The 20,350-nt window shown below is 37.9% G+C and overlaps 1 protein-coding gene across 5 annotated transcripts in view; it reads right to left on the minus strand.

Moving 5' to 3' along the window:
* GLI3 (GLI family zinc finger 3) overlaps positions 1-20,202 on the minus strand; it is a 255,063-nt gene extending 234,861 nt beyond the window's left edge. For 2 of the 5 annotated variants that reach the window (XM_019539113.1, XM_019539080.1), the window contains exons 1-2: positions 19,982-20,202; positions 5,572-5,734 (exon numbers count right to left, since the gene is read on the minus strand). In XM_019539113.1, the coding sequence (XP_019394658.1) occupies positions 5,572-5,695 (124 nt within the window). In that variant the 5' untranslated portion in view covers positions 5,696-5,734; positions 19,982-20,202. Of the gene's footprint in view, positions 1-5,571; positions 5,735-18,620; positions 18,716-18,856; positions 19,158-19,981 lie in introns of all 5 variants that reach the window. The other 3 variants (XM_019539089.1, XM_019539103.1, XM_019539097.1) reach the window with 3 other exon arrangements.
* Positions 20,203-20,350: the final 148 nt, after the last annotated feature.

Below are 20,350 nucleotides of genomic sequence, written 5' to 3' on the forward strand. Positions count from 1 at the left end.
ACTGCTGCACACTTTTCTCCTCCAATCCTCAAAGTAATAGTAAAAAAAACCCCAACCCCCACCCCAAACCCTAGATGAAGCTGGCTCCTCTTCTAAAAGAATCAAAGTGGACGAGTGAACTTCCTCTTATTTATTCATCTATCAGGCTTGGTTTCAAGTTACATCATCATTAAGATGATAATTTCTACTTTCTATCACTTCAAAATATGTTCTCAATAACTATCTGATTCTGATAAAGGTAGTCAAGCCCAAAACCTACATACGTTTAAAATTAGCCCTTTTTCTTAAAGCACAGTAATAGGTTAATAAGAAATATCAGATTACACTGGAAAGAGCTCATGGGTCAAAAACTAGACAAAACACATCAAACTGAAAATAAGTACTTGCCTGACAGACACTGAATGACTTTTTATACAATAACTGCATTGTTTGCAATTTAAGATTTTAAAGAAAAAATTGGTTTATTGCCAAAATGGGCAAGTTACAAAATATATTTTATTTACACTTACCAACAAACTTATTAATTAATAAATCAAGGGTGGATACAAATGCTTTCATCTTTAAATCTACTACAAGCAATACTGCCAAATGCAGGTTTACCTTTTTAAATTATTGTGTGCAACAGCCACTGAACCCAGCTCACAAAAAAAAGAAAAAAAATCAACATATTTATATAACCAATTTAATTTAAAATAAATGGATAATAGCTTGGATGTCACTCATGAAGAAAGTATTTTCTTGACATTATGTTCTATTTGCTTATAAAGCAGGATGTAGTATCTAAGAGCCCAGTAAATCACAAAAGCATAAGTTTACACCAAAGCATATGGATGTTGCTCCTGCAATCAGTTACTCATGTGCTTCGGCACTTGGTAAATTGGGGCTCAAGAGTTGCCCTGATATTTTAGCAGTAAATATTTGATCCCACCATTGACTTTTGCCCTGTGTCCCCGTGTAAAACGTCACTGACATCAACAGCGTTCCACAGAAGTGAACACTATCCCACATGTGCAACATGGTGAAGGGTAAGGTCTAAGGGTTTGTATACATTACACTCCAGCAAGATTATTCTGGAGCACAGGCTAAAATGTTGTAAGAGTTTATAGCACTTAAAGTTTTTGTTTTTGTTTTTAAATCTGGTGATTATTTATAATCATAATAGGCATCAGCTAAGGGAGGAGAAAAATATCAGGTGAGACCAAGGTGGTGAGCTACCCTATATTGGTAAAAACCCCTGAAATAAGGTACAAATAACAATAATGATTTATGCTCACACAAGTTCATTACTAGAGACCCCTCTCCTGAAACTGCTCCATGATCAACTTCAATAATAGTTCATGTGGGTACAGAGGTCTGCCAGCCTGGAGTAACTCACAAAATAAGGACCTAAACCAAAACACAGATAAATGAACAGCTACATAGAATGGATTTCTTACCTGTTTGATTCCCCTATGGCATAAGGAAAATGGTGCAGGGTACACAAGGGGAGGCATGACAATGGAGTGTCATGATCCCAATGTGTTATCAGAGCTAATATCCAAGACAGAGGCCCCAAATTTCCAGCAAAATGTTAGTAACAAAGAAATTATCTTTAAAATGTATTCCTTGTTGTTTGTTATTAGTATTTGGCAGTTCTAGAATGGATTCACATCTAAAGATATTAAAGTACAAATAAATGTAGACTCTGGCATTATGGCAATAGATACTAATCCATTCTGAAAATACAGTGCGATTGTCTTTGTTAACAATTTTCTTTAGTTTTCTCTCCCTTGATGTTACCCTAGCAGTAAACATAGCCATTAAACAAAGGAAGAGAAAAAGGAACAATCTGGAAGGAAACATACTGCAACAAAATGCATACAGTTTGGTTGAGATGCATAAAATCTTACACAAAGTAGGCATTAAAAGTCTGCCCAAACGAATTCAAAACAAAACAATCCAGTTTCCAAATGACAGAAGCCCCATAATAGTAGCACACATTTGTTTTAATTATTATAAAAAAGGTTCTTTACTTCTGAGCCTGCATATTAAAAAGAACGGTTTTAATTTAATCTAGTGCTGAAAACTTCTATGCAAGTTTCATCCTGGAGCACCACTTTAAAGACTGAGTTATAAAAATGTGAAATTAGGTATTTAAAGGAAAGGCTAGAAACCCCCGAACTAACACAGTACTAACACCTTAGCATGATGCTATGGTCATTAGGTTAGGTGACTACAACAGGAATTGTTTTGTACTAAACAGTAACCATAGTCATTCTGCACAAATAGCCAGAGGAAACCATAAAACACCTGTCTATAGGTCTGGGTTTATAGGAAATAAGAGCACCCAGAATTTTTAACCATCATCAATGAGCTCTAGACAGCCTTTGGGACAACCCCACACACCTACACACAAAGCTCTTTCAAAAAACTCAGCGTGTGTGTCAGAGTGAAATACCCATTCTTTAAAAAAAATGATCCCACGCTCAATATCTATTTAAACATAATTTCTGCTAATGGACACAATGAATGGTTACTTTCTGTCTGGAATTATAGAATAGTTTTCCTTGTTTCTTCTACATTACTGTAAACTCTGTATAAAAACCATAGGAGCTTTCAACTTATTTATGACTCGAGTTCTAAATCTTTTAGAAGATGGCAGGGCCACTGAAAAAATGCCAGTTCACCTAGCACCTCATAGACAGTTGTCACTCAAGTACATATTACCTTGCAAACTTTGCTAATTAACGCATTATCCAGAAAGCAAAACACAGTTTTTAGACAGGTTTATGATGTGAGCTTGGTGTGACTGGCAGATGTTGATCAGTAATGGAAGCATGCTGCCTTGTTTGGTAAAAGGCAATGATCATTCAGGTTTTTTTAAGCAACCTTACCTTGTTTTAAAAAACAATCAAAAGTAAACAACCATTCTGTTATTTGGCCTTTCTTCAGAAGATGCATCACATAAACTTCATGTTTGTGCAGCAAGTATCATATCAACTGAAGTTCACCTAAAATACTAATTCCAGTATCATAACCTAAAAGGTGCAAATACAATGCAACCCTCTATGTTCCTGCTACGTTAGTAAATTTTATCTCCTGTTACCAAAATTCATATTTGAAGTCATATTTGCAAAAGGCAACATTTTGAACACAGTGAAGCTGACGGTACAGTTACTTATTTTAGCATGTAGTTTGTGGATCATATTGTAAAAGGAAATACATTACTACCCTTGAGGAACAAAGTGTATATGCCTTTGGGGCCCTAGCCTGCCTTTCCAAAATGAAGTTGGGGCAGTTTTACATTACAGCAGGCCAGAGACTTATGTCCTGATATAATGATCTAATCCTTAACTAGGAAAATCAAAGGGAGCTAGATCACTGACCTGACTAGATGTAAGCATCAGGCTCTGAAAGTGTCTGAATTAGTACCTCACTATAGAAAGCATTCAGAGAAAAAACCCTCAACACAGTTTTGATAATTTCTCAGTCTAAGACATCTTTTCTCCACTAAGAATCTCAAAGGACTTCTCATGTATTAATTAAGACTTACAGCACCCTCATAGGCTGTGTCCAGATGAGCAGGGACACACGCTTGCAGCAGCACAAACAGTAGCAGCATACATTTGTGCCTCTACCTTGTGCCACAACACATGCCCTGCAAGTGAGCTTTGTTGTGGGGCACACACTGTCCTGCTGTGGGACACACTGCTTGTGCCCAGGTCCTCCCAGCTGCTGGCATGCCGCTTCAGCTGGACTCCATGTCCTGCAGGGGGGAGGTGGGACATGGGGAGGACCTAGACCTCGGGAGGGGGAAGGGGGATTGGCTGGGGCACAGGGTACCTCAGTGTGGGACTGGCCAGCAGTGCACAGAGATGACTTCACGCTTGTCCTGGTGCACACTATTTTGGCGTGCTTTGAACCACTTTTTTTTCCCGGGGTTTTTTTGCTACTGGGAAATCCCAGCAGCAAATTCTGCCCCTGCACTGCAAAATAACAGCGCCATGCACGGTTTAACGTGTGTGATTTGTGGCACCACAAATCGCACATGCCTACTTGTGGGATGCAGCCATAAGGTAGCTAGTTAAGTATTGATATTACTATCAAGCAGATAAGCTGGACAGAGAGAAGTAAAGTGATTTGACCAAGCTGTAGCAGATGTTTATTCCCAGTTCTGAGACTTACTAGCTAAGTACTAGTTCCTTACCCTGCAACCTAAATAAAGGAAACTGTTGTCAATAATATTTGGAATATTTATAGATATGTGTGACTTATTGGATTTGAATGCACACATCATAATCTTCCTATGCATTTAAGCATACATTCAAGGTGGAAAAAGGATCAAACTTTGCAATACTTTTAATGAAAAAAAATACACTGTTTTATGCTAGCTGAGAATCTGGCCCCTTCATAATCCTAATGACCTCAGGGAAACTATGAAGTTTTAGACGAACTGATGATCTGATCTAATATATTTCAGAAGCTAACAAGGCGGGCCAAGTAGCTAGAGGGGGGGATTTTGTGTTCTCATACAAGCAGCTCCAGTCATCTGGTTCCTGCATCAGGTGGGGCTGTGTTCTCTGAATCTAAGTGCAAAACAACTAGCAAGGATGATGGGACACTTTGCCCCCAGCTTTTGCTATTCTCTGATCTTCCCCCCATACAGCTGTAGCACTTGCACATTTTTGTCTCATGTCTCCTCCTTTTCTTCATGGCCATGTATGTGCATTCTACAAGTGATGCACACAGGGCTCAATACATTTTTCTTTCATGATAATCGTCAGACTGATTCTCATAAATTGTGTTCTAAATCTAGCATTTAATCTACAATTAAATGTTGATCACTAGCTGCGGGGCTAAATTCTGTAGTCCTGATTCAAGTAAAATTTCCCTTAACTTCAATGGGAGTTATATGTTAGAAAGAACCAATAAATTTAGCGCTTGTAAATTAAACTAAGAGAAGGAGTGGGAATTTGGAGTGGCAGCAAATGTGTAAAATTGCCAAATGAGGTAATCTCTAGGGAGAATTGAGTAAACTTCTCCATTTTTGCAAATCTGCAAGCTGCATATTCACAACTTTGAAATGAATTCACTGGAGGATACAGTCTTAGCTTGATGTTCTGTCACCAGCCGTTAAAGAACTTCAGGGATAAAGGGGGGAAAAAACTTTACAACAAGTTTATTTGAAAAAGAAGAAGAAAAACCTGCCATCAATTTTGACAAGGCTACTTTTGTCTCTCTCTTGTAATAACTAATTATCTGACTAGTGTATGAGATTTCCATGGTAAAATGCAGAGCACTTGAAACCCTTGCCAGGCTAATCAAGATGATTTCCAAAATGCCAAAACAAGAACTTCCTATAATAAATATCTTAGCACATTTATATCTCAAATTAAATATTTTGGAAGAAAAAGACTAGGTATGATGCCAAAACAGAGCTTATTGTATCCTACCCACTTTTTCCCCTTTGCTTTCTTTAGCCTTTTCTTAGAACAAACACTGATCCAGGTGCAAATGCTCAATTCACAAGGAATGTAGTGAACATGAAATTACCGTAGGTTTGGCTGCTAGTAAATCCCTGCTGTTACTCACCATTGGAAGTTGTGCTGGAGGCAACAGCTTTCTCACTGACATCTGTTCGAGTGGAGCATTTCACTATGGAATTCTCAACTTTCTTCTTCTCAGTAGTGGTAGAGCTATGGGACTGGGCTTCCATGATGACTTCTCATTACTTCAGTTCTCCTTGTACTAATACCTGAATAAAACAATAGAGTAATAAACTTCAAATGCCATAAAAAACTTAGTCAAAAACCTGGCACACTTCTCACCTGAAGAAGAGCCTGCAGCACATCAGCATTAGTAATCCACAAGCCATTTCATGAAGCCTTTCAAATCAGGTTTGCATGCATGAATTCCTGAGGAATTTAAGGAAATGCTAGTACTGAAAAGAAGCGCATTTTGTGTGACATTCAGGTTCTTTTTGCTAGCAAACCTTGTAAGATTTTAATGGACCTATGTAAGAAAGCCAGCATTTTTTCCCTCTGCCCTGAACACTCTGGAACCACACTGCAGAATTCAGACTGACCATTATGTTAGCTGGTAAAGCCAAATATTTAAGCTTCAACAGTCACACTCTCTCTAAAATAGCAATGAGAAATACATCTTTGGGGTCCATCTTGCCCTGCTCACGTAAACATCTCTCATTTTTATTTTAAAAATGTAACTCAAAAAAGCATATTGGAACAACATCCTAAAAACCTCAGCAAAAAGCAAATATTATTGCTAGAGACAGTTAATGGGATCACTTTCTTTGCATGACAACACTGAAAATGAAAAAGCCTGCAAAAAACACATTTGATTATTCTGCCTTTCACCAATTACTTTTAGCGTAATCTGCATGAACTCCTCCTTTTTTATCCCTGAGATCATTTCTCCTTATTCCAAGAACTTTTGAAAAAAATGACATAAACCTAAGAAAGCACCCCTCATTTATCCACAGGGTAAGATACTCTATGCAGCAGTGTATCTACTCTGAGGTACCAAGAAGCAGAGAGTGATTCTGGCCTGTACAAGAACATACTTATTTTTCAGAATCTCATCTGCAGTTAAACTTGGCACAAAATTCCCCTATAGTAAGCCTTATACAAATAATCAATATTCAACACACACAGTTCTTAATCACAAAGTAGTACACAAATACTTCCTAGTCTCTCTAACAACTAATCCTAGTTCTCACATAAAATACAAATAAAATACCAAACCTTACTATGACAGACACTACAAAACAATTCACAATAAAGCCCATATATAAATTTAATTGCATTGTTTGCTGTATAAATATTAACCATATTAACCAGTTTCCCCAATTTAGACTGGACCACAGTCAACAAGTAAACGTTTCATCCTCCCAACACCAAATGCACCCCAAAAGGGGAGCCAATATAGCAGTAGTAATTAGTCACAACACTAACAGGCTACTTCCTAGCCTCTCAGGATCATTGAAGAGTAGGCCTGGAAGGGACCTCAGGAGATCATCTAGTCCAACCCCTTAATCAATTTAGGATCATCTCTGTCTAATCCTCTTGAAGTCAGGCTCTAATAAGAACTTCATAGGTGAAAATTTCAAGATCTCTCACATATTTTCTCTCTTTCTTTTCTTGTCTCCTTCTTTGAATAAGGTTAGTCCACACTTTAATTACCAATCCTTTTTAAGTCAATATATAAGACAATTCTACAGTATATTTCTTGTACTCTTTCCACCCTTGTTTTAAGTGAGTTAAGGGAAACCAAGGACCCCACCATACATGCATGAAAAGGTGTAGTGGGATCTGATGCATGATCCACACAATTATGCTTCCTGCCATAACACATGTGCATGGCAGGAGGTGGGACTGTGGGATCACACAACAAATCCAATCACACCTTATTGCTGGTGCAGGGGAAGCCTGAGATCATGATCCTGGGCTTCCCCCTGCACCATCAAGTAGCAAGCTCCCATAGCTGGGAGTCTGGGTCAGCTGCCGGGCCTTCCAGCTATGGGAGTACATGATGTGGTCCTGGGCCTGGAAGCACCATCAACTGATGGGGCTCCCGGCTGATGGAGCTCCCAGTCATACAGGTACACCTAAGCACATGTCCAATTAATGGCACGATATGAACCAGCCACAAAGTTACTACACATTTTTCGTAATAACTTTTGGCTTATTCCTAATTTTATCACACCATTAATTGATAGAGCATGAGGCTGGGTCACAACCTAAGATGTGATTGTGTGACGTGGTGGGGCCTAACTTTCATACAGTTTCTGAAGAGGCTAAGAAAGCTATAAATATAACTTATTTTTCCTCTATTCTATCTTTTAAAGACCATATCTTGCAGTTATGGAATATCCTGACTAACTCGTATTTGCTGAAAGACAGGCAAAGGAGGAACTGCAGTATTTGGCCTTTATTTTCTGATACTGAATACTCAGACATGGGTGTCACATGCTTACTGTATATGAAAAGGAACAAAATAATTAAAAAGCTGTTCTGTTAGAAATGAAGATGACACACTTTCTGCCATAGTTACATGGAACCTGGTGGACAGATGAACCACCTAAATAAAAGGTCAGAAAATGAAAAAAGACGACTAATCTCCTTCAGCTTTACTTATTCCCAGTCAACTATGAGGTATGAATCTTCCTCGTCACCTATTCTGTCTGGTCATGGCTGTACAAGCATGACAATCATTATCTTACCGTCTGAGTCCAATACAAAAGATGGGTCAATGCAGCAGTTGGTAACATGCCAAATGGAGCACTAGGTTGCCACATGTTTCTTTAGATGTTTTACAACTGAGGGACCCTGGGACAGGACCTGTTTTTGTCTAGTCTTTTCACAGGTCAACTGCATGCAGAGAGGGAGGTTGTGGGGGGGCGGGTGGTAATTATTGTTGCCTCTCTTTTTTTGTAATTAATTTAGTCTAAAGCTTTTCTTACCACAGCTTTCTGGGTTCTTTGCTGTTCACTGCCCCACTGAGTGGTTGATGATGCAAAGTAAGGCAAACCAAGTTATCAACTTATTATTTTAGAGAGCACTTTGGTCAGAAAATTGCAAAATTGGCAATTTGCTAATATACATATCTGCTCCTGGTGCACGTTCTGAGTCATATCTTTTCAATTTACATATGAAGGTCTATTTTTATTTCTGTCACCACTGCAGATGCAGTATCACTGCAGATAAACATTTCTATTTTATTCTGCCTCTTTCTTACAGGCTTCTCCTTCTACCACCACCTTCATTATATCCAATACACACAGACATTCCAATAAAATAACTTAAGAGTTCTACATGCTGAGGGCTTTGCTGCATCAGGACCTCCATTTTTAATTAAATTCTGGTTGTTTGCAAAAATTGTTGATGTGCTTGGCAGAAATATTAGACAGACTGTAATAATAGTAGAGGGAGTTTGCAAAAGCAACCACTAAAAAAAAAAGAAAAAAAAGACTTTGACATGTTAGCCAAGCAAATCTGATACGAATGTCATCAATTGAAAACACACAAGGTCACTTTTAGAGTACCATATTTATTTTAAATTGATGACAGATAACAGAGACTTGCACTTCTGCCTATGGCTTTATAATGTGATATCAGTATGAGTTGTGGGGACTTAAGATGTTTAGGTTCCCTCTCCTTAAGCTCAGGTGTAATTTTTCCCTTCAAAAAAACAATGAAATATGTAAGGCCATCTATACACGTGCTCTGAGCTAGGCGGTTTAATTAGAGTGGTTCTGAAAGCCATTTTTATTAAAGTGCCCACACTGTCATGCGTTTTCAGCGTCCTGTGCTTCAAAATGGTGGGAGGGGCATTATAACTGAAGTTTGTTCAATGAACTTTAGTTACAGTGCCCCCACCACCATTTTGAAATGCAGGGATGCTGAATACATGTGATGCAGAGGCTGCTGGAGCATGCTAATCAGCACTCTTCAGCAGACTCGGTTAATCGAGTCCGCTGCAAAGCGTGCTAACACGCATCAGAGCAGAGGTCTGTCACATGTATAGGTGCCCTAAAATTACAGTCTATTAAAAAAATAGTTAAAGGCCCAGGACAAAGTGAAGTTTTATTTCTACCAGCAGTTAATCACCAGTAGAAAGTTTTCTGAAAAAAGGCCAGGCTGCAGTAGTTTTCACTCATAAAACATTATGTGATTTATTTTTTTTAGTGTCTACAACCCTCTCTGCATTTGGGTCAGTTAACTGACCCAAAAACATTACATATATATTCTGCAGCAGCAACTCTACATTCAGATTCTGGAAAGCTGTTTCTGCCAGCTGTCTTCTATCTGCATGTGCCTGAGAATGACAACAGCAACCAAGAGGAAATGCTACAAGACTACATGGTTAAAGCTTAAACTTTCATAGGTAAATAAAGGGATAAACATTCCTTCCTGAAAGCAAACATTCATGGCTTTTTACCATTCAACCATGCTTGAACCTTTTGTAATTCTCCCGCAGGCCTGAATCCATGGCACAATTAATTCTAGATCTCCATTTTAAACGTAATCCCTCTCATACCAGCAACCTGCCTGCAGGTGTGTGTCTTCTTTTTAAATCATAAATCCAAACTTTTACCAATTTTATATTCAGTTAGAAAGATTGTAAGAAAAGGATGCCAGTAATAAATTAATTAAAAGAAGAAAACCATCACTTGAATTAGAATATCAACAAATTATAAAGCCTATTTCCTATAATAAAATTCACTGACTTTTCCAAGCAACATAAAATCATATAATTACCTGTGTATATGCATTATAGTCAAATCATTGTAAAAATGGCTTTCATAATAGTTAAATAGTCATATTCATAGCAGCAGGGCAGAATCTCCTTTCTCCCCTCACTTGCATTGATTTCATCCCACTGAAATCAATGGAGTGGCACTATTTTAACAGAAGACAATTTGGACCTTAATAAGCATATTTAGTTGAACTTCTCAGAACTTAACTTCTTTTCTTTTTGCCCTCTCAGAATTATTAGTTCTAAGGGATAGATATTGCAAAAGCCTTTATTCATTCAAATATCTTACAGCAAACAGTTTTACTGACCTCAACAGGACTGTTTACCCAAGTATGGCATTGCAGAATCTTGATTCATGTATAAATTGCTTTATGTTTCCTATGAGCTTTAACAACCTTCCGCCTCCTTTTGATTTCTTCTCTCTTTTTTTTTTTTGTGGATGGTCTTTTAATATATTGTCTCTTTTTTAATTCTTTCCCTCTTTTATTTGAAACTGCTGTAGTTGTATTCAATTCATTAACAAGTGGTTTGCATCCACTGAGAAGAGCTGTCTGAAATAGCAGTGTCACAGCATTCATCATCATTACATCAGCAGTAGGGAAGTTCATACTGATTGCTATCAGCATCCAGAGTGCCCCAATCAGTGGGCAAGCAAACATAGCATGTTTAATTTTTCAGAAATGACTCTGGGTATTTGGGGTGTTCATATGAACTGCTTTGATCCACACTACTGGAAGCAGTCTTTTGGGATACAATACATCTCAAACAGCGAAACTGTGTGAAAGTGAAAAACACAAGGGGAGGCATGAAGAACAATCAGGAAATTACAGTCTCTCTCAAGCATAAAGGACCCTTTATCAATTTTATCAAAACTGGTTACACCGTTCCTTGGGAATATTTAAGGATAAGAAAAGTCTGCCTTGTTCAGATACAATCCAATGCAAAATTTACATGAAACAATTTTATACTGTTATGTGAGAGCTATTTTACATTGATTTATACAAGCTTGATATGGGAATGTTTAACTTCCAAAGCCGCCTTAAATTTTAGCACTGCTTTGCATCAAACGTGAGTACAAGGCTTCACTCAAATAGTTACCCTTGATAATTCTTCCACTAAATCATAAATGATTTATGTATTTTATCAAATATCCTCCTGTTCTAAGATTAACCTTATGATATATTTCACTTTCTATATAGGTAAAGAAATTACTTCAATTACAGTGATTTTTTAAAAATATTTAAATAATTTTCCATGCTTTGTGAAATATCATTGGGTCATTTACAATTTCAAAAACTTTTGTAAAACTAAACCTGGGCCAAATTCTCCTGTGATTTATACACCTTGCAACATTAATGGTCACAGTAGTGTTGATTCTAATATAATCTAGACAAAAGTGGAGTCCTAAAATATAATGCTGGTGATATGTCAATGGATAATCTTTTATCTTGCAATTCTTAACTTTGTTTATTTTCCATGCATGCTCTATAAAGGTTTCCCTTGTGACTGCATAGTTTCTATAAGTCTGTGAACAAAAAAATTAAAATGCTAGAATCATATAATAAGCTTTGCTAGCTAAAATTGCAAAAAGTAAAGCTGAGTGTCATAATGTACCCCTTCAAAATTCTTGAGGGCCTGTGGAATCTTTTATACATTACTACCATTTGATTTCCATCCTTGCATGCCTACTAAAAAATTAAAAAACAACTAAAATTAAAGCCTGGTTAATGTGATGTGATCTGTTCCTCATAGGTTAAAAAGCTAGCAGCAATAACAATACAGGATCACAAACACAAAGGCAACCAACTAGGCAAAACCAGCACTATTATCAGTCCCATGAATAGAGCCCTAAATGAGAAATTATTCTATGTAGTGCACTGAACTACTGATCATGTGTAACGGATGCTTTCTTCCAAAGGAATTACACTTATTTGCATCTCCTCGTACATGCCACTGCTAAAGTTTATTAATTTTTACAACACAAAGATCTTGCAGGACCAAACAAGAGAGCAATAACACTTCACACTGAGGAAGCACCTCATTTAGTTTTGATAGGTTTGTTTTCACCTACGAATGCAAGCAGATTATTGCTGTTTCTGTTACTGGTACTTTGAAAGCTGGTGGGTAAAAATTCCAGCTAAAGAGTAGAAAATAGGCTATACCTAAAGTCTAAATAAAACAGCTTTTCACAGGGAAAAAATATGGAGTTAATATCAAATTCTCGATTTCTTACCCTGACAGAACAGCACTGAATGAGAGTTTTGCCTGGGAGAATTTGGCTGTGTGATAGCCCAATCCTCTAAGCCTTATTCAAGTAAGTAGCTCCACTAGAAACATGAGGTCTGATTTTGCAGCTCTTACTAATATAATAATAGAGCACTTTTAAATAATTTTGGGCAAAGTTCATCTCTCTGAGCAAAAATTTATAATTAATTATCCAATTGTCTAAAGAAAGAAAAGAGAAATTCATTTTTCAATTTTGTTCTAGAACAAGAAAAAACTTTGATGCAACACAGTAAGTATTAATAGCATAGACCCCTTGCTCACTTGAGCTATCTGATATTGTCTGAAAGTCCATAATAATCTGTGCTATTGCCTGATATTTTATAATCCTATAGCCTAAGGTTTAAAACTCTTTGGTTAGAAAATATTCTAAAAACTATGTTAAAGTATGTTGAATCTTAAAGAAATTAGCATGGAAAAAATCTAGATATTGGCATTTATAGTAATAAATTTGGTTAAAATTACTGGGTACACTTCAAACTTCTCTTTCAAGGGCACACTCAGTTTTGCTTTATGACCCAAGCAATAATAAATTGAAAACAAGGTTAAGAAACACTTAAATATCAGCATAGTAACTTCCTTCTGTATAACAGAGTTCTATAAAATCTAGTCCTAGCCACTCATATTGTGGATTTGACAGGATGAGAATATGCCACAGAGGAAGACAATCAGCAAGTCTTGCTGTGTTGATAACAAGCCCTATGACTTCCTCTGCTGATACTGTTATTAGCACTGGAAACACTTGTGGTGAGTGTATGGTGTGTTTCCCCCCTTTTCTTGCCCATTTTTTAGAATCAGTTGGTAAAAACAAATTACAAACACCTGTAATGGATGTGCTTTGTGTCATGGTTTATTTAGCTCATCAAACAAAAAATTCACTGAAACCACAACTGCCACAGAAAAATGCAGAGGCATTCTTATTAGAACATTATCGCCAAATGTGAATTCCAGTGGCATGATCATTTTCTTAAGATCTATTGCTCTGTATCACCAATTCAAATAGATGAAGTTTCCCTAGAATCAAAACTCAACCTATAGATCAATGTCAATCTATAAAGTAACAACACTCAATGAAGAATATATATAACGTAGGTCATCCCAGATGTCATGTATACACACTGCAACAACTGTCTGGGATGCCTCTTCCATTTCATACTTAAGATGCAGAAATCCCTGAAGAAAAGCCACATTTTACGATTAGCATTTTAAAGTAAGATGAAAGAAATTAAGCAAAATGTTTCTGAAGGTCCTATATTTTGATCACAAAACTTCAAATCCTGGACTTCTAATTATTTACTCAACATACTTTAAGGTTAGGGATGACTTTGATCCATATAGTACATTTTCATATTTTAACCTAACACAGATGTTTTAACCTTGCAAGCAAAGCACTAGGGAATCAACATGCATCCATGAACTTACAGTGTAAAAAATACTTTATAAAAACTTTATCTTCACCTTTAAACTTTACGTTTTACCTCTGTCTCACTGTAGCAGTAAAACACTATTAGGATGCCTGGCAGTTTTTGCAACCTGACAAAATTACAATAAGACAAGTCTACAATCCTGCAATATAAATTACCTCACAGTCAACTCACCCCATATATATGGTATAATCACAGAATTCTACAGCAGTCTAATTTTCCAAGAAAAACCACTCATACAGAATCATGGTCCAAAGTGCCAAACCAAATGCACCAAACCACATGTCCTGTTACTTAAGATCTTTAGTGCTAGGATTTCATTTTAATATACACAGTTCAGAACAACAGACATTGTACTATGGTGACACTGGCTTAATCTGTGTTTCTGACTATTCAGTTCCAGGTATTCATACATCTTATTTAATGAAAGCTCCATTCTTTAGCCAGCTGGATGAGGTATTCTTTTACATGGAGTTGATTTGCCTGACATTACCAGATTTGTGTGTGTGTGTGTGTGTGTGTGTGTGTGTGTGTGTGTATTAAAAAACAAAAACAGAAAACATGGTTCTGAACCAAAGAATCCAAACATATTTTGTTCTAATTGATCACAAGGGTAATTTGATCCTTCAACCCTAATCTAAGTAGCAGGTAGTGAACCTTAAAATAACAACAGTGTTTTTGACACAATTAAGATAAGAAGCATTTTCAGTAACCAATACATGTCTACTAAAACAAAATGACTAAAATTCCGGTGGATATTTCAACTATTACAATCATTAAACGAAATCTCTAATCATATGCTATGAATGTATTATTTTGACACCCAGGAACCTTTAGTCAAAAGTAAAAAGAGATACCCTATCCCAGTTAGTTAGTTTCTTATTTCTAGTGGAAATAACCTATTAGGCATCTGCAAAAATGAACTGATTGGTTTTTCCTTTTTGTGTTAAAGAGAGACTCACCAACTCTTCAGATGAGCAACTAACTTAGTGCACTTTCAATTTAATGCAAGTACAATTTATATGTACACTGCATGCCACCACAAAACCACAGTATGATGCCAAGACAGTCTTTAAGAAAGTTTTCCTGTAAATCTCTGCAGAAAGCAGCCTTAAAAGAAAGCAGGGATTAGAGTGAGCTAGAAGGTAGGGAGGGGACTTACCTCAAACCTAGCCAAGCGGAAATCAGAGCAGTAATTCTACAAGTCGGCAGAGTACACTTTTAGAGCTATAATGGTGTGAAGAAGTGCTGGGCAGCATTGCCTGAAGGCAGCACTAATACACTGATGACTAATGACTGGGCCATGCAGACAATGAATTTGGGGGTTGAAAACTAACAGAAACCATGCAGTACCTTGACAAATGGGCTTTCACAATTTCATTCACTGAATAACCTTTAAGCACAAAATTGGCTCAAGTTCTCTTGGGAATAACATGACACATGTTGTTGGATAATGATATAAGTATTTTCCTTTTTAATTAAGATTATTACGCCAAATACGTAAACATGATTACAGTGAATAAAATATAGCAGTTAAGTATTCACCAACTAGAGGGTAGTTAAAGCACAGAATTTAAAGTATAATATTGTATCTTCCTGACAGCCAACCATCCCCAGTGTTAACTATTTGGATGACTGCAATTCATCCTCTGAAGAAAACATTTTATTTTTGTTGATATTGTTAGGGGAAGGGGAAAAAACACCTTACAAGGCATGGATTACAGCAGCCTAGGAAACAATCAGTTACAAGAGGCTCAGAAATTAGGAACTAAAAGATATGTTGTGCTTGGAATTACAGCTGAAAAAGTCTTATTTTAAATCCCCTGGTCAGAATCAAGCCATCATAAAACAAATTGTTTCATATAAACTTTGCAACTTTGTGTATTTATAATCATATTAAAAACAACAGCATCACTCTTTAAAGGGGCTTTTCAGTGCAACTCAACTTCCAATTTGAAAAATAACAATTTTGGCTGTTTTTACAGACAGAATGAAATATCTAAAGTGTCTCTAAATTAACAAGTACCACTTGCTCCAGACAGCATTGCCTTTAGCAGCTCCTAAAAACTTCAGAAAGGGATCTTAAAACAGGAAGCTTAGTGAGCTCATAAAACTGTTGTTGGAGCCAGGAACACATAGCATATTTAATCCGCAAACTGTGAGAGTCTACAATGATTTCAGCAAGATCTGAGGCATGCCCTCAAGGTTTGCTGGGATCTGGGATTAGGGAGTTGATAAGAACCTCTACTGCCCATGGACATGTTTTTCTTCTGCAGTTAAACACAAATGCATAGAGACGTTTGACTGCTGCTTGGCGTTACTGCTCAAGTTATATAAAAGCTTTGCAGCTCCTTTTGCTGTCAATATATCAAAGTTAAAAAAAATCATCAAAGTGTGAAATTTCATTTAAAGTCTTTGCCAGTCTACAGCTCTATTTCACAGACCTATCAAATAAAAGTAAAGATGAAAAATACACTGAAAGTACTTGAAAAGTTTGGAGCAGCACCCATGCCCTATTTTTGTTTATTCTGTCTCATATTATGTGATTTAAAATATAACAAATCAATTCCCATATAAAAATGACAAAGTCTAATGAGGGGTGTCTATAAAACCTATGGTGAAAAAGACAACTTGAAATTATTATTCAAGCAGAACCTTTTGTTGACTAAAACTCTTCTATAGCAATTTTAGTATTTTAATTGCCTAGCTGCAAGTTGGCAAAAATTTTCTTGAATTTTCCAAAACAATCAGACTGACTACAGAATCTAAGTGCCAGCAAAACTAAAGCCTTCTTCAAAGTATTCTTTAGCTAGGGATTTACAACAATTGCATAAAGAAAAAAAGTCTGACTTTTAAGATAATCTACTATAGCCTAAAAGCATTAACATTCCATTACTAAGGTTTTCCTGAGGATTTCATGACTCATTGATTCACTTTTCCTTCAAGTCTGCTTTTTCTTGGTACATTACTGGCTCCATATACTTGAGTGCAAGCAACAATGATCATTAAACTGTTTCCTTTCATAACCCCCTTCTCCCCCCCTCCAAATGGATCCTGCTTTAATAAGCATCATATACCTTATTAATCAAGCAAAGACGGCTAACTTTGCAAGAGCACTGCAAAAAAAATATTCACTCCTTACTTGAATTCAGAGCTAAGATCAAACCTGCTGCTGAGTGCAGGTAATAAAATAGTTCGGCCAAAAATAAGCCAGACATATACCATTCAAACTTTTCTGGGCTGGACTCAAATGGATGATTTAAAGTATTTTGATTAAGTAGCTTACAAAAAGAACTAAAGTCTTCTAATAGCTTAATGGAAAGAGCCGTATTATATCAGCTTATGTACCACATAAATCCCAAGATTAAAAAAAAAATATGACCTTTACAACCTAGCTACAGAATGCCTCGTTTTTATTTCAAATTACAAACGCATACCTTCAGATACAACTTAAAGGAGCGTTGATAAATGTGCTATCTAATGTGTATGTCTTAGGCATGAAACATTACTCTACTTAGTAAGGAAACTACAGGTGATGTCTTTGTTTTACGCTACTTGTGCAGAATAATGCTTTGGAAAACAGGAGGTCACACTGAAAGCCATGTGCAATCATGTGAGTGCAATAATGCATTGATTCAGATACCTTAAACCATAGTTTTACTTCCTTTACTTCTTTTTTAAAATAAAAAAAAAGCTCTGTACACTAAAAATGTCCTTTTCTCATTTGTGGGATTCCTAAACCATACAGTGCTTAGAGTAAAAGAAATTACCTTCCCCTTAAGAGTAGCTTTCTCTCACAGAGTAATGTTATTTATGCTTTAAATTTGACTGCAGATTAACAAACTATAAGTATTTATGTACTTGCTAGTTAAAACCCAAAATTTCATTACCTAAACTAATTCTCTGGAGACTTTGTACAGTCTATATTGTTATATTCACTGACTACTACCTTTAATCCTTCGACTGAAATATTGTCGTGTGTTCAGAAATTTTTTTTTTTTTTTTTACATTTTAAGGTTGCTTTACTTAAAAAAAAATAGCATCTTTCTTCCATCAAAATAATCTTGACATATGTAATTAGGAAACTGTCAGATCATTATTAATTTTTAATAAAGGACCCAAATGAAATAATTATAGAAATCAATCAGTGAGGCACCTTTCCAAATTACAATGCAACTGCACAAATACTCAAAAATACTCAGGCCCATTCTTGTGGATTTCAATTTATAATGCCAAAAACCAAAAACAGTTGCACAATGCAGGAAAACTTAGTGATTTCTCAGTTTTCAATGGACTGCAGTGATTCCCATGTAGATACATATATCATGTATGCAGACAGACAGAGGGACTGGCACCCTCCTAAAATGTTTGTTAATTTAATTAGTCACAAATTTCAAAGGTTCTGTGACACTTTACATTTGAGTTCTTTTGAGATCAACATAGAACAATTAAATGTGCATGTTGAACCTTAAAATAAATACATGCTTTATTAAACCTTGGAAATAAATTGGGAGTGGGGGTGGGGTGTGGAGTGCGGCCCTGAAAGGCGGGGAGGGTGGGAGTGGGGCAGAAGGGCAGTGAGGGCTGTAGTGTGTATTGCTGGCTGGTTTGGTTAATGAGACTCTAAATATCATATAGCAAGTGGACAGCCATCCATACCTTTGACTAAAAAGGCTCTTTTACTTTGAGATCCGTACAGTCCATCATTTCAAACTGAAGTGGCAGCTGGAAAATGTGGAACAGCTGGCAAAGAGCTGAGAGAAAATGTTTTACATAAATATATCTACATATAAACTGGCAGAAGGCCACAAACATGGTACCCAAAGGACCGGATCAAAACTATACACCAGAGGGATAAAATTAAAAATAAGGGGGTAGAGGAGGTTTCCTTTTACCTTTCCTTTTCACGTGGTGTCAGGAGTTGGAAGCTGCAACTTTATCAGCGCATGTGTGTGTGCATGTCTGTAAACACCCCAAGTTCACAGGCCAGTTAAAACAACAGCATCCACTCTCCTGAAACCCTTTGAAGGAATGAGATGTGGAAAGCTGCAGAGGTCCTCAACCACATCACTGTGCTGGGCATCAACGGATGAAATATCCCTCCGCTTCCCCCACACTACTCACCCCAGGCGGAGAAAGTAACTGTCTGGAGTGATTCATACCCAATCCTGCCCCTGCAGTATTTTTCTCCGCGCACTGCAAGAAAGGGTGAGAAGAGATGGAGGGAGAGGGGGTTTTGTAGGGGGAAGTTGCCCAGAGACCCAGGTCCCAGCAGCTTGGTTTAGGCAGCTTCCCAAGTTGATGAAGTTCCCCAGGCAGTGGCAGCGGCAGCAACAACAACAAAGATCATAAAAAGAGAAGGCAGAACTTTCACTTTTCCTCTGCCCTAAGCCAGCCACCTTCCCCTTTGCCTTCCCTGCTCCCACCCCTCCTCTGGAGCTGCCACAGAGGAATCCAAAATCCTGCCAGCCCCACTAGTCAAACCTCCCTGTTCTCCCCAACAATCCCGCCTAGCCCTTCCACTCCTCCAGATGTGACAGATGTGTTTCCTACCGCCCCAAACTTCCAACCCCATGAAACAGGCATGAAAATAACAAGCAGCTTCTTTGGGGTGGGGGAGTAAAAGCAGCTGCTGCTTGCAAAGCTCCAGTTCAACGGCGGGACATTAAGCCTCAAAATCCTTTCTCAGAGCAGCCGGGCAGGCACTGCAAAGAGAGAGGGAGGAAGAAGAAAGGGGAGCGGGGGGACACAAAACAAAACAAAAAAAAAAGAGGAAAAGACTTTCTTGGAGAACCACTGGTTTTTGTAACTTAAGGGCTGTTTGACAGCCATTTTTACTGAGATCTAGGAAAGCCTCTCCCCTACCTTCTAACTTAAGGGGGGCGGGGGGGAGGAGGGAAGGAGAGAGAGGTCGGAAATGGAAAGAAAGTGCCAAAAAAAAAAACCCCCAAAAAGCAACCAACCCCTCTGCGCAGAGCCCATTAAAACAAAGAAGTTCTTGCAAAACTCCGGCCACGTACCTGCTGCGGCTGCTGCTCCCGTGCAGCCCCCCCAAAACTTCCCATAGAGCAGGAGCGGGGCGGCTGGCTCCGCGCTCGCGCCCTGCGTGCAGGAGGGGCTCCCGCTCCGCGCGCGCTCGCAAAGCTACCGGCACCGACCCCCGCGGATGAAAGCGGGCATTTTGCTTCTGTTTGGAGGAGGAGGAGGAGGAGGAGGAGGAGGGGATGGGGCCGAGAGAGAGGAGGGGGGTGTAGGGAAGGGGCTGGAGGGTTGGGGGGGTGTTGGGTGTTGTTTTATTCCTGCCCTCCTCCTCCTCCTTCTCCAGAGGGAGATCTCTCGGGGGGGGGGGAGTGTAGGGAAGGGGGTGAGAGGATGTGTGGAGAGGAGTG

The sequence above is a fragment of the Crocodylus porosus genome, unplaced genomic scaffold (genome assembly GCF_001723895.1).
Source record: "Crocodylus porosus isolate Cpor-Errol unplaced genomic scaffold, CroPor_comp1, whole genome shotgun sequence".
NCBI lineage: Eukaryota > Metazoa > Chordata > Crocodylia > Crocodylidae > Crocodylus > Crocodylus porosus.